This window comes from Lepidochelys kempii, chromosome 9, assembly GCF_965140265.1.
Source record: "Lepidochelys kempii isolate rLepKem1 chromosome 9, rLepKem1.hap2, whole genome shotgun sequence".
Classification (NCBI taxonomy): Eukaryota; Metazoa; Chordata; order Testudines; family Cheloniidae; genus Lepidochelys; species Lepidochelys kempii.
The window spans coordinates 80,494,279-80,515,026 of record NC_133264.1 but is presented as its reverse complement, the minus strand read 5'-3'; the positions used below and the strand labels follow the sequence as shown (position 1 = coordinate 80,515,026).

Genomic DNA, 20,748 nt, shown 5'->3' with positions numbered 1-20,748 from the left:
CTACATCCTCATTATACTACACAAGACCTGCTGTAGTAGGAGCACATTTACTTTGGTCTGAAGTCTGTTTAGCTGTAATTTCGGCTTTCCAGTATATTCCAGCCTTGTGTGAAAGGTTGCTGCTAATACTTAATTCAACTTGTTTAGTAACTTACCACTTTGTATTGTAAAGACAAGGTGATGTTGGTTACATCTGATGTTATGAAGTGATTCCAGCTCAGCCAATCCATCATTATGCTGTATTCCTCCAGTTCCTTCCCCTTCTACCTTCTATGCCCGCTGTGGCTGAAGCTTCTCTTAACACCAAGATATTAGGTAAGTGTGTGTGTTAGAGTACTAATTGACTTCCAGCTTGCATTTCTTATTGTTATCCTCCCGTGGTCTTGAACTCAATAACCAGTTTCAATCCTGCATTAATGCTGCGGTAACAAGCAGAAGAATTACATTAATGTGTATTAGACGTTTAGATCAGAAAGTTCTTTTGATTGTTGGACCAGCCTAAAAGCAAAATAGAAACCCTTTTACAATCTGACATTGAGACCCTATCCTATTGCCTTCATAACCTATTCATCATTATGGCAGCCACTAACAGATCCAGTAGATAATAGGCTGTGAAACACTAATTTGCACTTCCATAAGTAGCTCTTAAAGCTTAATTCATTACAAACCATCCTAAATTGAGCCTCACAACCTCCATATGTGATATTTTACAGATAGGCAGGCCAAAGCCTAGGGCTTAATTTCAGAGGTGCTGAATACTGGCAGTTTCTGTCAAAGTTAGTTGGAGTTGAAATAGAGCATCTTTGAAAATCTGCCCATAAAGGCCATACATTCAAAAGTATTTAGGTGCTTTAATACCCAATTAAGTGCCTAAGTGGGATTTTCAAAAGCACCTAAGAAGATTAAGTATCTAACATCAGTGGAAATTAATACTAGTTTGGTGCCTACGTTGCTTTGGCACTTCTAAAAATCCCACTGCATCTTTATGTGCTTAGATGCCTTAGAAATTCTGGCTTTTACCAAGCTTACAGTGAGTCGAGCATACAGAACTGCAAATAGAACTCCTACTCTAGACACTAGGGCCCACAATGGGACTTAGGCAATGTAGCACTCAGCATCTTGGTGCCTAAAAGCTAGAAACTCACAGAAACAGCACTAAGAAAAGGAGTACTTGTGGCACCTTAGAGACTAACCAATTTATTTGAGCATAAGCTTTCGTGAGCTACAGCTCACTTCATTGGATGCATGCTGTGGAAAGTGTAGAAGATCTTTTTATACACACAAAGCATGAAAAAATACCTCCCCCCACCCCGCTCTTCTGCTGGTAATAGCTTATCTAAAGTGATCACTCTCCTTACAATGTGTATGATAATCAAGTTGGGCCATTTCCAGCACAAATCCAGGTTTTCTCAACCCCCCCCCACACACACACAAACCCACTCTCCTGCTGGTAATAGCTTATTTAAAGTGACCACTCTCCTTACAATGTGTATGATAATCAAGGTGGGCCATTTCCAGCACAAATCCAGGGACAGCACTGTGATCCACAAAGCTTGAGTTAGGTGCCTTGGCTTCCTGCTCACCAGGCTACAGAGGATACGTCTACACTGCAATAAAAATATCTGCGGCACCGTGTCTCAGAGCCTGGGTCAGTTGACTTGGGCACAAAGGACTCTGGTTGGAGCCTTGGCTCTGAAACCCCATGAGAGGGTAGCGTTTCAGAGCCTGAGTTCCAATCTGAGCCCAAATGTCTATACTGCTATTTTTAGCCTGCAGCTCCAGTCAATTGACCCTAGTTCTGGGCTGCGATGCCTTGAGTTTTTTATTGCAGTGTAGCCATACCCAGAGGCATTCTCACTTTCTTTCTCTCTGGTCTAATGACTATTAAAGTATTTATCTACAGTGGAACAGTCACTGGAGCAGAGAGAGATTGACTCTGTAGCCTAGAAGTGAGGGCAGCCAAATGGGAAATGGGAGACCAAAGTCCAGTCCCTAATCCCCCTTCTCCAGTCTCTCTTTCTTTAGAGACATTGGAACAGTGTCAATAGGAGAGATTGAGGGAGTCCCCACATCAGAATACCATATAGTCAGTGGTTAGAGTATTCACCTAAGAGGAAATCCCTCTTCAAATCCTTACTTCCCCAGTTAGTGGATTTCTCTGGGGCTTAGGCAGGAGATAGGCATCCAGACACCAAGAGCAATGCAGCAGCATGCATGTCCAGAGAGAGAAACTTAGGTGTTGAGTGAATTTAGGCACCTTCAAAGTTTGGCAAGAGTTTTGTGGATTGCAGTAGACCTTAAAAGTGGGACTAAGACCTAAAAGTGGGACCTCAAATTTAGGCATGTAAATCCAGGGTTTGTGGATTGGGACCTACTGTCAGGAGCCACGGCATGGGAAATCATGTCCAATGGTTAGAGCCATAGGCTGTCAAGCCTGAGGGGTCAAGCCAGAATCAGTAACCAGGATCCAGAGCCAAGGGTCCAGTTGGAGTCAATAGCCAGGAATCATAGCCCAGTGTCCAGCCAGAGTCAAATAGCCAGGAATCAGAGAGCTGACTGAGGAGGTAGGAACAAGGGGATCTATTTCAGTAGCAGATCAGAGATTTGCCTTGATGCACAGACTGTTTCTTGGTATTCTCTCCAGGCCTAAATAGTAGATCTGGGCGAATCAGAGGTGACAGGAGGAGCTGCCAGTTATCTCTACCATTGGTGGTACTTCCCTGGATGTATGGTGCATTGACAGTAGCATTGCTGAGTCTGCCTGTTAGCAGGTGGAAGCACTGCCCCCCGAAGCCCTGTAGACCCATGGTTAAGTCCGACAAATCCCCACACCTAGATCATACTACTTCTCTGTTGATTTTTAATTTTAAAAGGAAGCAAACAAAATATTTCAGCAAAATTAAAACAACATTTAGAGTTTAGGGAAAGATATTTCTTGCCATATGAACTTTCAAGAGTCCCATATTGAGCTAATATAAGAACTGTTTTGACTGCTAAAATAATGTTTGGGGATAGTATCTCAGGAATTTATTGTCTATGGGTTTAGAACTATTTTTGCATTATTAGCTCATTCAGATTTGACAGTAGAAATAATGACAGACATGGCTGCAGGAGGTGGACATTTGTGTTCTGAAGTATGGGGGAACAGGAGCAGCAGCTATTATTGATCAGATCATCATTCAGGGACACATACCATAAACCAGTGCAATGCCATTGAAGTCAGTGTGTTCCCAAGTGGCAGAAATTGGCCCTTAGTGATATGTAGGGTTTGTTTAATTAGGTACTACAGAAAATTCTTTCCTGGGTGTCTGGCTGGTGAGTCTTGCCCACATGCTCAGGGTTTAGCTCAGGGATCGGCAACCTTTGGCACATGACCCACCGGGTAAGCCCCCTGGCGGGCTGGGCCAATTTGTTTACCTGCCGTGTCCACAGGGTCAGCCGATTGCGCCTCCCAGTGGCTGTGGTTTGTTCCAGGCCAATGGGGGCTGCGGGAAGCAGTGCAGGCTGAGGGATGTGCTGGCCATGGCTTCCCGCAGCCCCCATTGGCCTGGAGCGGCGAACCACGGCCAGTGGGAGCCGCGATCGGCTGAACCTGTGGATGTGGCAGGTAAACAAACCGTCCCGGCCCTCCAGGGGGCTTACCCAGGCGGGCCGCATGCCAAAGGTTGCCGATTCCTGGTTTAGCTGATCACCATATTTGGGGTCTGGAAGGAATTTTCCTCCAGGGCAGATTGGCAGAGGCCCTGGGGGTTTTTCGCCTTCCTCTGGAGTGTGGGGCATGAGTCACTTGCTAGAGGATTCTCTACACCTTGAAGTCTTTAAACCATGATTTGAGGACTTCAGTAGTTAGACATGGGTTGGGGTTTATTACAGGAGTGGGTGGGTGAGATTCTGTGGCCTGCGTTGTGCAGGAGGTCAGACTAGATGATCATAATGGTCCCTTCTGACCTTAAAGTCTATGAGTCGAGGTAGACTCGTATATGTTTACTTTGGCAAGCTGATGATATTAGCTAATACCTGGATGTGACTTGGTATCAGGTCAGATACTTTCTTATGTATGTTGTAACTGTATACTTAGGATTGAGGACAGATGAAAGAATCCTAGAGGATTTACATCACAAAGATTATTATCCAGCTTGTCTCAAACAAAATGCCATAGGTGATGTTATCAATACACCGTTCCGATAAGTTTGTTTTTTTGTTTTTTTTTTACATAAACTGTTCAAGGTACATGATAACATTGACAGAGACACTTTTAGAGAGGTATTAAGTCTCTGATCTTGTACCCATAGGCTTGCAACATGACCCATATAAGATGGATTTACAAATATATTTCTGTTTAGAAATTACAAATGCCTGTATCTAGACGAGGTTGAGATTAATGTGTCACACCATTCAGCCAACTATAATATATCCTTTTTTTTTTTTTGCCCTGATCCTCTGCTATGGAACTCAGTGGGAGTTTTGCCATTAGCTTCAGTGAGAACAAGATCAAGCCCTTTGTATTTCTGTTCAATGTTAGCTGAAGTTTAGGAGTATACTTAGAATATTGAATGCAACACATAATTTGGAAATTAAATCTCTATGTTGCAGACTTTTGCTTTATGGCATTGGGAGGGTATGTATTCAGCAGGGTTTACTAAGATCACTTTAGTTTTATAATTGTCAATGGGAAAAAAGAGTGAGCTATTGATTACGTGGGGTCTGATCCTGCAGTCCTTATGCAGGGAAAATTTCCATTGAGGTCAAAGATGGCAGTTACATGTGTGTCTGAATGCAAAGTTAAATAATATGGGTGAAATCCTGTCACAGTTACAGTCAGTGGCAAAACTCCTATTGGCTTTAATGGATCCAGGATTTCACCTTATGTACGTACTGCAAACTGAAGCATTCTAATTAGCTGTGTGTCACTGTGTTAGTTGTGTATCCGTGTTTTGCTCTCTTATTGTACCAACTTAATGTTTGTATGTAGTGTAGAGTTTAAGTGTAGGCCCTGATCCTGTAAATACCAATGCTAGTGCATAAATTTAAGCACCTGAATAGTCCTGGTGACTTAAAAAAAAAAAAGTGTCAAAAGAAAACAGCACTTATATACATAATTGGTCAAGGATACATTTTAAAAACTTGATCTTGCTTATTTTATCCTCTTCCACTAGGATAGTGACCTACCCACTATTTCCTTATTCATGAAAATCTTTGCTCCAGTATATATTTTGGGTACTCCGTGAGACTACTCATGCTTAACATTTAAGCACCTGCAAATTTGCAGGATTAGGGCCTTAGTCATTCATTCCAGCATTCTTCCTTTACAGGAGTTATTTTTTGTGAATCTGTTTTCAAATGTTGCCATCATTATAAAGACTTTGTTCACAGAATAAATCATTTTAACATGGGAGTACCTGTCTTCAGAACCTTTAGCCTCAGATAAAGAAAAATAATGACTTTCTCTCCAAGGAACAATTGTTTTGTTAAATTATAATCTTTTTTTCAATAAGAGTTTGAGCTGTATTTAAATAGAGATTTGCCTTTTTTTTTTATTTGACTTGGCCATTTGAAGTTTGGAACTGATCTGTTTTACATGAATGAACAAGAAATGTAAATTGGATCTAGAATGGATGGCAATTTTTATTGCTCAAGAAATGTGGGATTAATATTTTATTAAACAACCTAAATTAAAGACTAGGGAAGGAAGAGTACCTGTAAGTACTTTATCATGTGGAGACATTTGTAGGCATAAAAATACTCTGATCAGGCTGCTTCTAATTCCCTGTTTGCTATGCTATAACAGTACCTAAATTGAGCAGAGCGTTTCCATGATTAGAATAGAGGAAATGATGGTAAATACATAATCCTAATGAAAGAGGATAAAGTAAGCACATTTGATACTTTAAAATGTATCAATGACCAATTATGTATGTGAGTATTGTTTTCTTCCTGCAGTTTGGGTTTTTGGGTTAGTTTTTCTGTTTGTTCATTTTCTTTTTTCAGATCTGGAATAAATCCCCATTAATTTGAGTGTATCAAGAGTTAGTTTGAGTGTGTCAAGCAGTTGATGTCTTTAATGTTTTCTTTCTGATTTTCAAAACATAAAGCTGAGTAGTCCAAGGAAGCTTTGTATTTCTGAGTGGCCAGTGAGAGGGAGAAAAATTCACACAGCAACATAATTTCAATTTCTTGGTCACTTTTTCATATTCATATGAAAAAATATTACCCACAATTTAGTGTAAATTCTTAACATTAATTCTTAATACCACGGTTGCATGGTTTCTTTTTAAAGTCCTGTTATGAAAGCTAAACTATCATAAATTATGCTAGAGAAGGCAGTCATCATAAAGGGTGATAGCCTGAATTTCTTACTTAGGGCTACAACCTTGTTTACATTGAGTAATACATTACTCCAGGAATAGCGCTTCTATGAGTAAGGTTGGTAAAATGTGGTTTTCTGTTTCTACTCAGGCAAAATGTCTATTGATTTCAGTGGGAATTTTGCCTAAGTAAGGAATTCATAATTTGGCCTAAGTCTATTCAGATGCCTGTGAAAAGTATTAAAAATAGAAATCTAGCTAATTTGACAAATTGTCTGGTTCTGCACATTTTTAGAAATTAAATGGCATTTTCTTATGGTAGTTTTGATACCAATAGACTTCAAGTATATAGTTTAATCTTTTGTGAGCAACTACAGCGATAAGCCACATTTTGTACAGTTATGGCTAAAGTAATGAGCTGTACTTATCTGCAGTAGTAGGTTAAAGGGTAATGTACATCTGCAATGATGTTAAAATAAAATCACTTAAATTTTGATATATTGCAAATTCCTGAAATAACTATTTCAGACTCATATTTTGAGACTGAACTATACCTTGTGCACGCACACACACACAGAGAAGGCTGTAACAACTATTTGTAACTTGACTGAGTAAATTGCACAGATGATTTACAGACCAGTAGTCCAGTTGAATCTTTCTAAGAGCCATGTGTTACCAAATCTGTTATGGGTTTTTCTTATTATTATTATTTTTAGTATTCCACTTTGGTGACCATCCGGATTGAATACTCAGTGCTTTGAAGAGGAGTACATGGACTCAGGCCAGAGTTACAGCACTACTCTTTCAGATTATTCTGAGGATACATTTGAATCCTTCAGTGAGGAGGAGGAGGAGGAGGAAGCCTGCAGGCAATATGAGAGTGAACCGTTTGAATCTTATTATTCCACAGTGGAGTTGGAGTGGCCTGCTGCTGTGTCAGATATATCTGAAAGCGCAAGGCAGTCAGCAAGCCAGGATGATGAAGGTATGCAAGGTTTCTGTGCATTTGAGTCAGTCCTCCATTCAATTTTGAAATTACACAGAAGGGCTCAGATCAGGAAAAATAAAATTAAAAAATTAAAATTACATCCAATTTTCTTGCTGTGCACAGCAACAGAAGCTTCAAAACATTGGCTTCCTCAGCCAGATCTGTAAATTTTGCTGAAACAAGACTTAATCAAGGTGTATATGAGGAGGTATAATGTACCAAATTGGTTGTTTAGGTATGGAAGCCCTTATTCAATCTTTCTGTGTGCTGGAGTATTATTGGTAGGATAAATCAGTCTTAAAGATACCTTGACTGAATTTCCGTATCAGAAAAATAGCTAGACTGTAAAATAGTTTCCCAAGAGAATTATGGAAGCTCCATCACTAGGGACACTTAAAAGTAGACTGGAGGAAGACCTGAAAATGTACTGTTGTTGTAACCATGTTGGTCCTAGGATATGAGAGAGACAGGGTGGTTGAGATAATATATTTTATTGGACCAATTTCTGGTGGTGGAGCAGAGAAGCTTTCGAACTTTACAGAACTCTTCTTCAGGTCTGATCTAGAGAAGAGCTCTGTGTAGCTCGAAAGCTTCTCTCTTCCACCATGAGAAGTTAGTCCAATAAAATATATTACCTCATCTACCTTGTCACTCTAAAACTATATGTAACATTAACAAACCTACAGCAGGTAAGGGTAAAAGAAGCAGAGGGAGGGGGATAAAACAACTGAGCTAATAGGGGTGTCTTCCCTCTTTGACATTTTGGTAGTGTTCCCCATCCTCTTGCAGTCTCCTTTTCTACCCTTTTGTTTAGTCTTGGAGATACAATGATGACTTCAAGCCATTGATCAGCTGCTATTTTTAAACCTGTCACATTCTCTTGGTGTAAGGGTTTGTCCACTCTAAGATAAATAATTTTTTTAAAAAATGTGTTAGCTAAAGTGGTTTAACTAACATCTTTTAAAAACTAATATAGACAGAGTAAGTTGCTTTTTAACTTGTAGTTATTTATGTCATAACCCAGCCTCCCACTTTGGGTTCACCTTGTCCGGCTAACAAATGTTAAAATATCGTTAACCCTGTCTGAACTAGAATTTTAAAGTGTGTGAGTTTAAAACATTAGCTAACATATGCCTTTTATCCTAGTGCTCCTTAAGGTACGTCTACACTGCAATAAAAGATCCAGGGCACAGCCATGGCTGGCGTGGGTCAGCTGGCTTGGGCTTGGGGGACGCAGGCTGCAAGGCTAAAAATTGAAGTGTAGACGTACAAGCTGGGGCTGAGGTTAGAGCCTGGGCTTTGAAACCCCTAGAGAGGGTGAGTCTCAGAGCCCAGGCTCCAACCCAAGCCCGACCATCTACACTACAGTTTTTAGCCCTGTAAACTTGAGTCAGTTGATCCGGGCTCTGAGACTTGGGTTTTTTTTTGACTACGGGTTTGTTATTGCAGTATAGACGTACCCTTAGTGTCTTTCCTTCCCTCCCTGACCCAACAATACGTTTGACCTTTCTCTTTACAAAAGTAATTTGCACTGCTACAGTTAAGGATCCAGCATAAAAATTATTTAGGCATGAAAGCTCCTTACTATAGGCCAATTATTGCCCTTGGATTCACATCTCTTAAATGGATATCGTGCACCCAAGGGCAGAATTTAGCCTTATAGATCAATGTGTCAAAGATCTGCGTAATGAGATAATGTTTGCTTTGGTGACTTGTTTATGCCACGTTATGTAAGTGTCGTCTTCTTCTAGCCTTAGTTCCATATGTTTAGGGTCAGCTCTTCTAGTCCTTCCATCTGGGAAATGCCCTAGTTCATATGGGGCATATTAAGGACTCATTTAATTGATTTATTTGGCAGTTTTACAGCCAGCTGCCAGCCTGACACCATTCCTCGTCCTTTTTCAACCAGCCTTGGGACCAGATACAGTGGAATTTAAGTGAATTGTCTAATATGTTACATTTAGTGACTTGGTTCTGGATCTCTGTTTTCATAGTGTATACATTTTAATAAACTATTTCTTTTTCTGCAGAAGGTTTTTTTTAAAGTACTCTTTATACAGCCAGAACAGCATATCTAGAGGAATCATCATCCAGCACACAAAAGTAAAATATGGCAGAAATTGACTGGTTAAAGGAATACATATAAAAAGTGAGACAGCCTTTTCTTTTAAAGAATACTTGTTAAAGAGGGGGGAAAATATGCAAGATTTGACAGTTTTCAGCTGTGCGGTATACATGTTTTAGGGCAGGTCTACGCTTAAACTGCTGCATTGGCACAGCTGCGCCATTGTAGTGCTTTAATGAAGACTCTCTGCACTGACGAGAGAGAGCTCTCCCATTGACACAGTTAATCCACCTCCCCAAGAGCTGATAGCTGTGTTGATGGGAGAAGCTCTACCTCCGACATAGGGCTGTCTACACCAGGGATTAGGTCGGTATAACTGCATTGAATAGGGGTGTGGATTTTCCAGTGTAAGTCTGTAGTGTAGACAAGACTTTAAAGCAGGGTTAGTTTGCAATGTTTTCCATGTAGCGGAGGGAGGGCCTGCTGAGTCAGATTCTCAAGTGTTGTAACTCTACTGAAATCACCATCAGGTCCCATTGAAAACAGTAGTATTTAAGGGAACTCAGTACGCTGCAGAAGCTGCTCAGCATTCTGCAGATTTGGCCCTAAGTTTCAGTCTCTGAAAGTTTCTCTTTGCATATCCTATACCAGATTTTTCTGATGTATTTAGAGAAGAAAAATTTAAGATGTTCTTAATAGTCTGTAATAGAAATTAGGTAATTTTTGAAGGTGAAAATCCACAGATTTCCTTCATATGTTCCTGTGGCTTTGAGTTTCTTTTCTTACATTTAGGTAGTGTTCCATTTCACAGAGTGAAATTCAGTAACATCCAGGCAGAGATTTCTTTGACTTCTCCATTTGGTTTTACTTTGTCTCACTTCTGTTCTTTCAGCAATGCATTATTCTAAGCTAACTTATTTTTATAGGTGATCAGTCTGAGTTGTCAGAGTCTGCAAATATAGAAAAAGAGTTGACTGGAAAATGGATCAGCCGTCTCAAAAATAAAGAAGATAACACTAAGCAAGGCAAATCTATCATCAAAACACATACAGGTGAGTTCAAAATCTGTATTAAAATCATTGCTTTTTAAACCTGAATTTTTAATATTTTAGCATGTATATTTTCAAGTCCTGTCCAATAAATGAAAAAAACCCACATTTTTTCTTTCATTCCTCCTGTAAGTTTATGTTTTAGAGACACCTCTTTGCCTTCTGCATCTTGTATAAATTTATCTGTGAAATAGTAATATCAGAGACCCCCCAGGCACATTAGTCACTAGAGCTGCATGACTTTTTTAAATTGAGATTTGACAAAATTTCAATTTTAGTTAAAAAAAAACAACCTTCAAAATTCTAATGCATTTTTTTAACCAGCAGCTATAGATCGGGTTAGAATTTTTTTGTTTTTATTTTTTTCAAAAAATTTGTTTCCGTTACATTTTGTTTAATGAGATGTACATTTCCCCCCACCCCTGCAATGGTTATTAGCTGCTCCTAATCTGTGATGTTTTTATTCCTCTCCTGCACTACAGGAGGCAGCAGTGTTCTTGCTTTAAAATGAACAACATAACGGCTTTAACCAAGACAATGAAGTATTATATAAATAGAGAGAGAGGAATGCTATTTGTATGTGTTTGGCATGCCTACAAGTGTGCTCTCTTCAGGGAAAGGTGTTTAAGTCCCTCTCAGATTTTTCTATGGAGGTCAGAGCCTAAGTTCCCTGTAAGCTGCACGGCTGCACAGCAGAATATTAAGCACTGTGCAGGCGCTCAGGGAACCCGCCCGGGGACCTGCCAAGGGAGGGGTGCCCCTCGCCCAGCCCCCAACCTGCCACAGCCGGAGCGGCCCCCTGGCTCCAACTATGCTGCAGCCTGGGGGAGGGGCACCTATCCTGCAACCCCAGACCTGGAGCTGCCATGCTGGGGAGAGGCGCCTCTCCTCTCCAGACCAGACCAGGTGCTGCTGCTGGCAGAAAGGGTTGGGGGGAGTGCTTTCACCCCTCTGTAGTCCCAGAGCACCCTCCTGCACCCCAAGCCCCTCATCCCCAGCCCCACCCCAGAGCCCACAACCTCAGCCAGAGCCCTCACCTCCTGCACCCAACCCTCTGCCCCAGCCCTGAGCCCCTCATCCTCATCCCCATCCCAGAGCCTGCACCCCCAGCCGGAGCCCTCACACCCCTGCACCCCAAACCTCTGCCCCAGCCCTGAGCCCCCTCCCACACTCCGAGCCCCCTCCCACACTCCAAAACCCTTGGCTCCACCCCCACCACGTGAATTTTGTTATGTGCACTGATGTGACGGTGATATGTCGCACATCACCTCCATATTGCTGTACATAACAGAATTCATTCCGCACATGGGTGGGAAAAATTAGAGGGAATACTGGTCAGAGGCACTGTTTTTGAATTTTAAAAAAAGGATGAAACAAGGACTTTGCCAACAACAATTGAAGTAAAAATGGATTTTCTTGAGTGAACGAACTCAGAAGTTTTGTGGGTCATCCCTAAGTCCCTGATCCAGCAATCGGATCTCTGCAAAGTGAAGTCCTATGGTATCTGGGTCCCCAACCCTTTTTAAACCCTCTTTATTCACCTTAAAGAACCAAAAAAACACCCCAGAACAAAATTACAAAAACGGGGGGGGAGGCATTAAGGGGCCACAAGGCCAAAATCCTTTTAAAATCACTCTTAAGCATTTGGTCAATAGCCACAGAGTTGTGAATTCCTGACTTCCAGTCTGCAGCTCTGACTGTTCTAGTACAAAGCTCAGGAATGCCATATAAGACAGTGTGATGGTGTGTATCTACCCTATGACACTTGGTGTAGAATGCTGGCAACGATAGGGACCTACTAAAAGGTCCGGATAAGGAGGAACAGGTGACAAAACCCTCATGGCTGATATGGAGACAGAGAAGCTCCTGAAGTGGATGCTGGAGAGCCAGCAGCAGCAGCAAGTGGCCCAAGAACAACAGCAGCAGGCCCAGCAGATAGTCACCCAGCAACAGTTCCAGATGGCCCAGCATCAGGAGCAGCAACAGCAGCTGGTCTGGGAGCTGGCCGCCCAACACCAGGCGTGGAAGGAGAGCCTGGTTCAACAGATGGTGACGCTGTTGCAACTGACCAGGCTGCCTAGACTTGCCCTGGCAGGACCAGAAGCAGGGGACTTCTTGGCGGGTTACTAGGTTGACTAGGGCCCAAGTGGCGGAGGCGGTAGCCTTGGGAACAATTCACCCAGATCCTCCCCACCGGGGGAAAAGAGTGGGTGCAATGTCACCACCTGGCAAACCTTGCAAAGGTGGTATCTTTGATGGAGGACTATCTGACCGCTGAAGGCAAACAGCAGAACCCTAAACAAGGGAAGTCGGAGGGGCAGGGGCCAGACCGCCAAGAGAGGGACGCATAGGCCCCAAATGGAGAGGCCCCAGAACAACGTGGGCTGCTGCCAACCAGCTCACAGCGGGAGCCGAACTATACATCCACCCTTCTTTGAGAAAGAGTCCCATCAGGTGGACTTGGGGTACTGAGACCCGACCCGGGCATGGGAATACCCAAAAGCTGATGCTATGAGTGTGGTCAAGAGGGGCACTTCCGGTGTGATTGTTGTTTTATGGACTGCAGCCATGGCCAGGTGTGGGTGGCAGGCCACCAGGTCCAGAAAAGGGGCTCATCCAAACTCCTGGTCCCTGTATGGGTGAACAGCACCCCGGTGACAGCCCTCATCAATTCAGAGTGCAGTCAAATACTGATCTGGACTAACCTGGTGAAGTCTCCGGACCCGCTGGGGGCTCCTGTCCACCTGCAGTGCATCCACGGGGATGTACCACCATGCCCGACCGCCAGGGTGTGCCTTGATGCAGGGTGCCATGGTGAAGTATGCTGGGTTGGCTTAGCTCCAGCACTGGTGTACCCAGTGATCCTGGGACATGGCTGGCATGGTTCAGAGAAGTCCTGCGTGAGTGGGAAAACCAAATCTAGGGGAAGGGAGCCCTAGGCCAGCAAAGAGGGGACTTCTGGGCCCTGAGGGACCTGAATGAAGGTCCCCTGAACTGGTCAGAAACACCAGTATGATGCCCCACCAAAACCAAGACATTGGATGAAGCTGAACAGGAATGCTTGGCAGTTGATAGGGACTTCCTAAGGGAGAAGAGGGAAGACCTAACCCTAAGTCAGGCCTCGAAACACGTCACAGACCCTGAAGAGGAGGGGGGCATACACCAACGGCTACCCCAGGGGACACATTTTGGGGTCCATAACGACCATCTTTACTGGCTGACCAAGGACCCTCAAACACAAGAGGACCTGTAATAATTGCTGGTCCTCTGGAGATTCCGACAAGTTCTGTTACGGCTGGCCCATTCGGTGCCCTGGGCTGGGCACGTGGGGTGAGAAAAGACCTTGCAATGCGGGGCTGTGACTAGGGTTCCAGGGAAGCCACACTGAGATTGTTCAATTAGGGCAAACTGTAAAGAATGGGACAGACAATCCCCAAAACTGGTGGTTATTCTAATACTTGGATTTACCAAAACAGCTTTTACAGTACCTTACTGGTTGCACAGAAGCCAAAACACAGTTCCCTTAAAGCAACCCAGCCTTGGGCTTCCATCTAGACAGCCAAGTCTAATATGATGAGGATTATTGAAAATCTTGTTCATCATATAAAAAGTTCTACCAATCCCAAAGGATCGGACATATTACCTCCAAGGTTAATGAATATTTCAGATCTTACCCAAATACACGCTTACAGCCAATTCTTATTAACTAAACAAAAATTGATTAAAAAAAGAAGAGAGAGAGAATATTGGTTAAAAGATCATTATACATGCAGACATTAATACAATCCTTAGGTTAGTTACTGAGCAGATATGGTGAGCTTTAGAATGGCTAAGAGTCCTTTTTAGAATTAGTTCATCAGGTTATAGTTCAATGTCCAAATATTCAATTTCAGGGTTGTCCAGATGGGACTGGAGACCTCAGTCTTATGACTCAAACTTCCTGTTAATGAAGCTTAAGCAGATGTGAGATGAAAGGATCAGGTCCCAGAGCCCTTTATACATATTCCGGGCATCCTCTTGACCCATGCAGTGCTTGGGTGAACAATAGGCTTTTGAAATAACCTTCTATTTCCTAAGCATCACCAGTAATTAGCTACATGGATTAACATAAGGCAATTGCCTATCTCTGCCATTTGCAGGTGGTTTGCTATATACTTCAAATGTTAATGTCATTTAAATGTTAATATCTTCTTTTTATCTCTGAATTAAGAGAATACAGCGATAGACAGGAACTATTTGATTACATTCTAACAATATATATGTAAACACACAAAACCACAAACATCTGTCAATATGTCTCTAAAGGTTGAATCTGGATCAATTAGCGTGCAAGTTGATTAACCCTTTCTGGCCCCTGTCACAATGGCACTTCGATTCTGGCCCGGCATGCACAGGGAGGTATGAGACTTTTGTGCCTCATGCCCATAGTGTCAGCAAGCCGGCCTGAGGGGAATACTGAGGGCACCCCTGATCCCACTACCAGTGGTCGCAATGCCTTTGAGAGAATCGGCCTGGACTTGGTGGGATCCTTGGAGAAGAGTAGTTCAGAGTTCTGTTACATACTTGTAGTTGTTGATTATGTGACCTGGTACCCGAGGCTGTCCCACTATATGCGACCACAGCCCCCACCATAGTTGCTGAGGTCCACAAGATCTTTACCAAGGTTTGGATTCCCTGGGAGATACTAACAGACCGGGAAACAAATGTGTTGTCTAAAATGATGGCAGAATTGTGCTGCCTATCAAACATCTGAACCTTCAAAGTGGTGTACCACCCACAAACCAGTGGCCTGGTAGAGAGGATCAACAGAACCCTGAAGGTCATGCTCAAGAAGTTTGTGGATGACGACCTTTGGAAATGGGACAGGCTGCTGCCCACGCTGTTATTTGCGGTGCGTGAGGTCCCCCAAGCTTCTACGGAATTCTCCTCATTTGTTCTCCTTTATGGGAGACAGCCCAGGGGAATCCTGGACCTGTTCTGAGAGCATGGGAGAAGTCCAGGGTCATGGGGTCGATCCCCTATATCTTATAGGTTTAGGAATGTCTCCAGAGGCTCAAGGGTTTGCACAGGAGAATTTACTTCAGGCACAATGAACCCAAGAAGTCAAGTACAATCGGGGGACCAAGCTGTGGACCTCTGAGTCCCGGAACAGGGTCCTACTCTTATTGCCATTGTCAGTGTCCAAGTTACTTGCCAAGTAGCAGAGATTATTTGAAGTAGTTCAGAGGGTGGGACCGGTGGATTAAGAGATCTGGCTACTGAGATAACGAAGGGATCTCCGGACATATCATGTTAAGCTCCTGAAAGTGTATGAAGGCCTGCTGATCACCCCTTACCCTCCCAAACCCAATTTGGGGCCGCTGTATTGGGAAAGACCTTGACCGGAGCAACAGCTACAATTACAACAGCTGGCCCAGGCCTTCACCACCATGTTGTCATCTCCCCCAGGCAGACGGATGTAACCAGCCATCATATAGTCACCAGCATAGGGCAGAAGGTCTGAGACCACCACCGTCTACTTCCCAAAAGATGTGGGAAGTGGTCTAGAAGGAGCCTGAGGTGATGCTTGCCCTGGGAGTCATGGAAGAGTCTCAGAGTGAAAGCCTTGCGGGACAGTGAGGTTCTGTATAGACTTCAGAAGGGTCAATGCCATCTCATGTTTCAATGTCTACCTGATTCCATAGATAGATGAACTGCTGGAATGGCTGGGAAGCGCAAAATTTTTATCGACACTAGGCTTGACCAAGGGATTCTCGCCCTCTGACCCCGACATCCTGAAAGAAGATGGCCTTCCCTACATCGTTCAGCTTATACCAATTCGTTGCCATGCTGTTCGGACTGCATGGGGCCGCAGCCACATTCCAATGGCTGATGGATTGACTGCTGCAGCCCCACAACTGGTATGCAGGAACCATTCCTATTTTATCTGGACTTTCAAACCCTTCATCCTCCAGACGGACACCTCAGAAGTCAGAGTTGGGGCAGTACAGTCACAGGAGCTGGATGGGAAAGAACATCCCATGCTCTGCCTAAGCCAGAGACTGTTCTCCTGGGAGACTAAATATTCAATAATCGAGAGCGAGGCCTGGGCGGTGAAGTGGGCATTCAAGGCCCTGAGGTATTATCTGATAGGGAGCCCCTTTCGCCTCATTACGGACCATGCACCCCTCCGGTGGATCAACACCATGTAGGACACGAATGCCCAGTTTATGCGGTGGCACCTCTCCCTCCAACCCTAAGAGTTCAGTGTACTACATCATCCAGGCAGGGCCCATGCTAATGAACACTTTTTCTCCCTGGTGGGAGGAGAGGATGAAGAGGGAGGGCCCTCGCCAGGTCCTATCCTGAGGGGAAGGGTGTGTGACGTGGTGTATCTACCCTGCGAAAGACACTCACAAATACAGACTCAGGTTTGTGGATCATATATCATCAGTAGGGGAGAGGCACTGAGGATTTATCTGGGGAATCCCTCTAAGACCACTGTTTTTAAAATACGTCAGAATAATATAATTTTCTCATTTAGAAAGATCTTTATACTGCTGAGCCCACTAATTTGCGCTCATTTAAGGAGTGATAAACAATGATATAGCATTAAGGAAATCTTTCGCCTTTGATTTTTTTCCCCTCATGGTTTAATCCTTTGCATCCATAACTATATTATTACCGGTGCAGTGAAGGGAAAAAATGAAAGGAGGCGAGAGCGAGGGGGGAGAAAGAGTTTCATATGCTGTGGTCTAAAAATGTCTATTCCTCTTGGAGTTAATAAATGCTATAGTCTGTAGCCGTGAGAGCCTCTTATTGTTCTATCTACTTGGAGACTATCTTGATTACTTCTTAATTGTTTTTTTACATAATTGAAGATGAGCTCATCTAGTACTACACTGCTGTATAATTAATGTCCCATCAGTAAACTTAGTGAAATTCTCTCAGTATACACACTGAAATATTACTCTTCTGGTAGTGCAGCAAAAATTTTCCAGATCTTACCAGTGACATTGTTAGATATGAATAAATCACATGCCTACCTATGGGAATACCCTGGAATAATCTTTTATGTTTTAAGTTGTAGTTTTCCTTCTTTCAGGTTCCAGATAAAACTGGTATATTTGCTTTAAGAAAACAAGAACTCTTCTCTCTTTATTATTCTTTCCTTCCTATCTCCTTAGCCTGTTTTATTGAGTAGATGCACTTCAGAAATGTCTGTATGCTAATTATACATAAGAAGATGTCATAGACCTATAAAAAATGACTAACGTTAACTATAAAATTTACCACGAAAAGCAACAATTCCTAAATTGCAGACATCTGTATTTCTGAAACTTCAACTGGGAGAATTTAATAAAAACGTTTAGACAAGTGCTTAATTTAGAAGTCTAATGTCACCTCTGTGGGCTCGTCTACGCTAAGCTTTTTCTCTTAAAATTTCTCCCATATGGTACCACTGCATCAGTTGAAGCAACAGCGAGAGGTCTAATACATCCATTTTAGCCGCTGGGCTGTCTAGAACTGTTCTGAACGGAGTTTGATGACATGGTGGTTAAAATACACATCAACACTAGCACTTCCAGCATCACTGGTGTGGAGGGAGCTGCACCAGTGGTAGCAACACAGGGAAATTTTAGAGTAAAAAAGGCTAGTCGAGATACAAGCAGTGAGTACATGTAAACTTCTATTGTCAGTGAGGTATACGTGTTTTTGTATGTGCATAGCGGAGAACGGAGAGACCTATTTCTGTGCATCTGAGGATTTTTTTTAACCTGGCCTCATATAGCCCTGTCCGCTGAATAGATCTAGTTTTTCATTTTTGTGTGCACAGGTTTCCACATGCCCAAAGACAGTAACTATTGACATATTTAACACACTACCCAACTAGGCTTTAAGGAGCTGTAAGGTTGAGAGGCAAACAGTGATCATCTTGTGCTGGTTGATAGCCTCTTTCATGTGAGGACCTCTCAGCATGTAACATGCATTAATGAATTAAACATCACAGCATCTCTGAGTGGTGGGTGGGTATTAGCTCCCATTCTACAGAGAGAGGAACTAAAGCACAAAGAGACTGAATGACTTTCCAAGGTCACACAACAAACCTAAAGTAGTGCCAAAAAGAGATCCCAGACCTTTGGACTTTGCCTTTGCTGTAACAACTCATCCCTGCTTCCTGTCCTCTCTGTGCTCTCAAGAAAAGCAAGACAATGCAGAATAGTTAAGGCTGACCCATTCTGTTGTACTTAGATCTGACAAATACATGAAGGGTTATGGAATACATAGAAACATATGAAGTGTCACGCCAGAGTGAACTAGTCAGGTACATTGCCTCTGGCTGATATTCTGGTTCTGATGTCAAACCTAAGTAAACAGGCTTGTCATAGGAGGGGATTCAAGAGGCAGGTTTTGGTGATGGAACCCTCCCCCCCCGCAGAAGCTGTGGCATGGCAGCAGCCTGCACTGGAGAAGGGAGAGTTTGGACAGAGTAGATCACACATAGGCAAAATCCAGTGGCTGCATACCTGGACCCCCTGTCCTCTCCAAAACCTCCAGCACCATGGATTACAGTTCTGCAACATGTGGGGTGTGTGTGTATATAATTACTGCATGAGCCCCCAGCAACCTGCTCCCCTGTGTGGGAAAGGTCAGGGCAAGAATTCTGTCTATTCCCGTTTGAATTGCAAGATTTTTGTACGGCTTTGGCTTACAGTTGACACTCAGAGGAAGGGAGAGGCGTCCCTCTCATAATGTTCTTGATTGTGCAATATGATTTCAAGGATCTGCTTCTTGACCAGACTCACCCTACCCCTTCCAACATGGACAGTTTGTTCCCTGAAACACGAGGGATATATATACATTTGAGTTCCCTGCAATAGCTGCACACAATTGACCTAATTAAGAACACAGAGCCAGTCTTCTCTTTTAATCTGCCTCTTATTAGTTTGCTCAACAATTTTACTGTTGTTAGGTAAGATAATAATATATGGCACCTTTCCTCCAAACAGATCCTAAGACACTTCACAAATATGTACAATGCCACTGAAATCTGTCCGCCTCTGAGGTAAACTTCTAGTGCACAACCATGGGCTGTAAAGGAAAATGAGGAACTTTTATGGCCTTTGCTATAATGGAGGTCAGACTAGATGATCACAGTTGTCCCTTTTGGTCTTAGAATCTATGAATCTATAAACCCTCACCCTTAAGAAAAGTGCTACTAAAGCGTTAATGTCCACAGAGAGCCAATAAAGCAAAGATAAATACCTTTGTAATGTCTCATCTGGAAGACCTTGATCCTGCAAGGTGCTGAGTGCCCTCAATTCCTGTTGACATCAGCCTTAACTTAACCAGGCAGGAGGCATTCACTCCTTACCAGATGTGGCTCCAAATGATCAAATACCTATATTTAATAATAGTAACCTGATTTACAAGCTAGCCTGTAGCTGCTCTGTATTATATACTATACACAAATATTGTGAACTCCTTTTTTGTCTATTAGGCATGCAGCCTGTTAATCCATATCTGAACTGTCTACATATTTAGAAAATTTTGAAAATCTATCTTGATATGCAGAGTTAAAATCCTTCTGAACAGCACTTATCATTCAAGCATGGGTGCTGCTTTTCACAATTAATTTTCCTTTACCCATTTTACAGTTTCTCTTTTTAAAATACCAGAAATTAGTAGAACAAAATAACAACAAAATGCTTGCCAAGTTTCTAGTATTAAATCAAAGTCTGATTTGAATGACAAAAAGTGCAAAATAAATCAAACACTGGAAAACTATACATTTCCTTTTATTTTATTTTCACTTATATAACATTCAAACTGTTTTTTCTAAGTGCACTTCCATGTGAAAAGCAAAAACCATGTAGGTCAGTGAGTTATAAACCACAAAGCAGGGTTTAAAATATAAACACAGCGACTTGCTTATCTACTTGGTGTGTGTTCAATGCCATTATAATGAGAGCGGCTGGGTGATTCAGTTTGTTGGGCTTGAATTCCCTAATGTTCAATGTTTTATGATCTTATGAAGTATGTAAAATACAGTTCTATTTTGATGCCCTTCTCCGAGCCCCTGAAAATAAGGACTTGGGGATGACCCAACATGCAGGGTTCTGGGAAACCAAGCGTCAGTGAAGCATGTTTCTGGAACAGTAATCAGCACTGTCAAGGATTGTCTGTAGAGAGATACACAGTGACATTTACGTCTGCCACCACAAATGGAGAGTGAGCATTCAAGCATGTCTAGCCCAAAGATGGAAAGAAGAGAGAAAAGACAGAGAAAAAAATTGTATTAAAACCAAACACTCTGTGTATGCCCTTTCTTAGCATGTGAAAGACAGGCAAATACTGTAC

General features: G+C 42.7%; 1 protein-coding gene across 10 annotated transcripts in view; it reads left to right on the top strand.

The window, feature by feature from the left end:
• C9H8orf48 (chromosome 9 C8orf48 homolog) overlaps positions 1-20,748 on the top strand; it is a 230,685-nt gene that overhangs the window by 4,510 nt on the left and 205,427 nt on the right. For all 10 annotated transcript variants that reach the window (XR_012160954.1, XR_012160955.1, XR_012160959.1 and 7 more), the window contains exons 2-4: positions 173-315; positions 7,022-7,290; positions 10,285-10,410. Coding sequence is in view for 4 of the 10 variants with exons in the window: in XM_073361037.1 (XP_073217138.1) it covers positions 7,077-7,290; positions 10,285-10,410 (340 nt within the window). In the remaining 6 variants the exon portion in view is untranslated. The remainder of the gene's footprint in view (positions 1-172; positions 316-7,021; positions 7,291-10,284; positions 10,411-20,748) is intronic.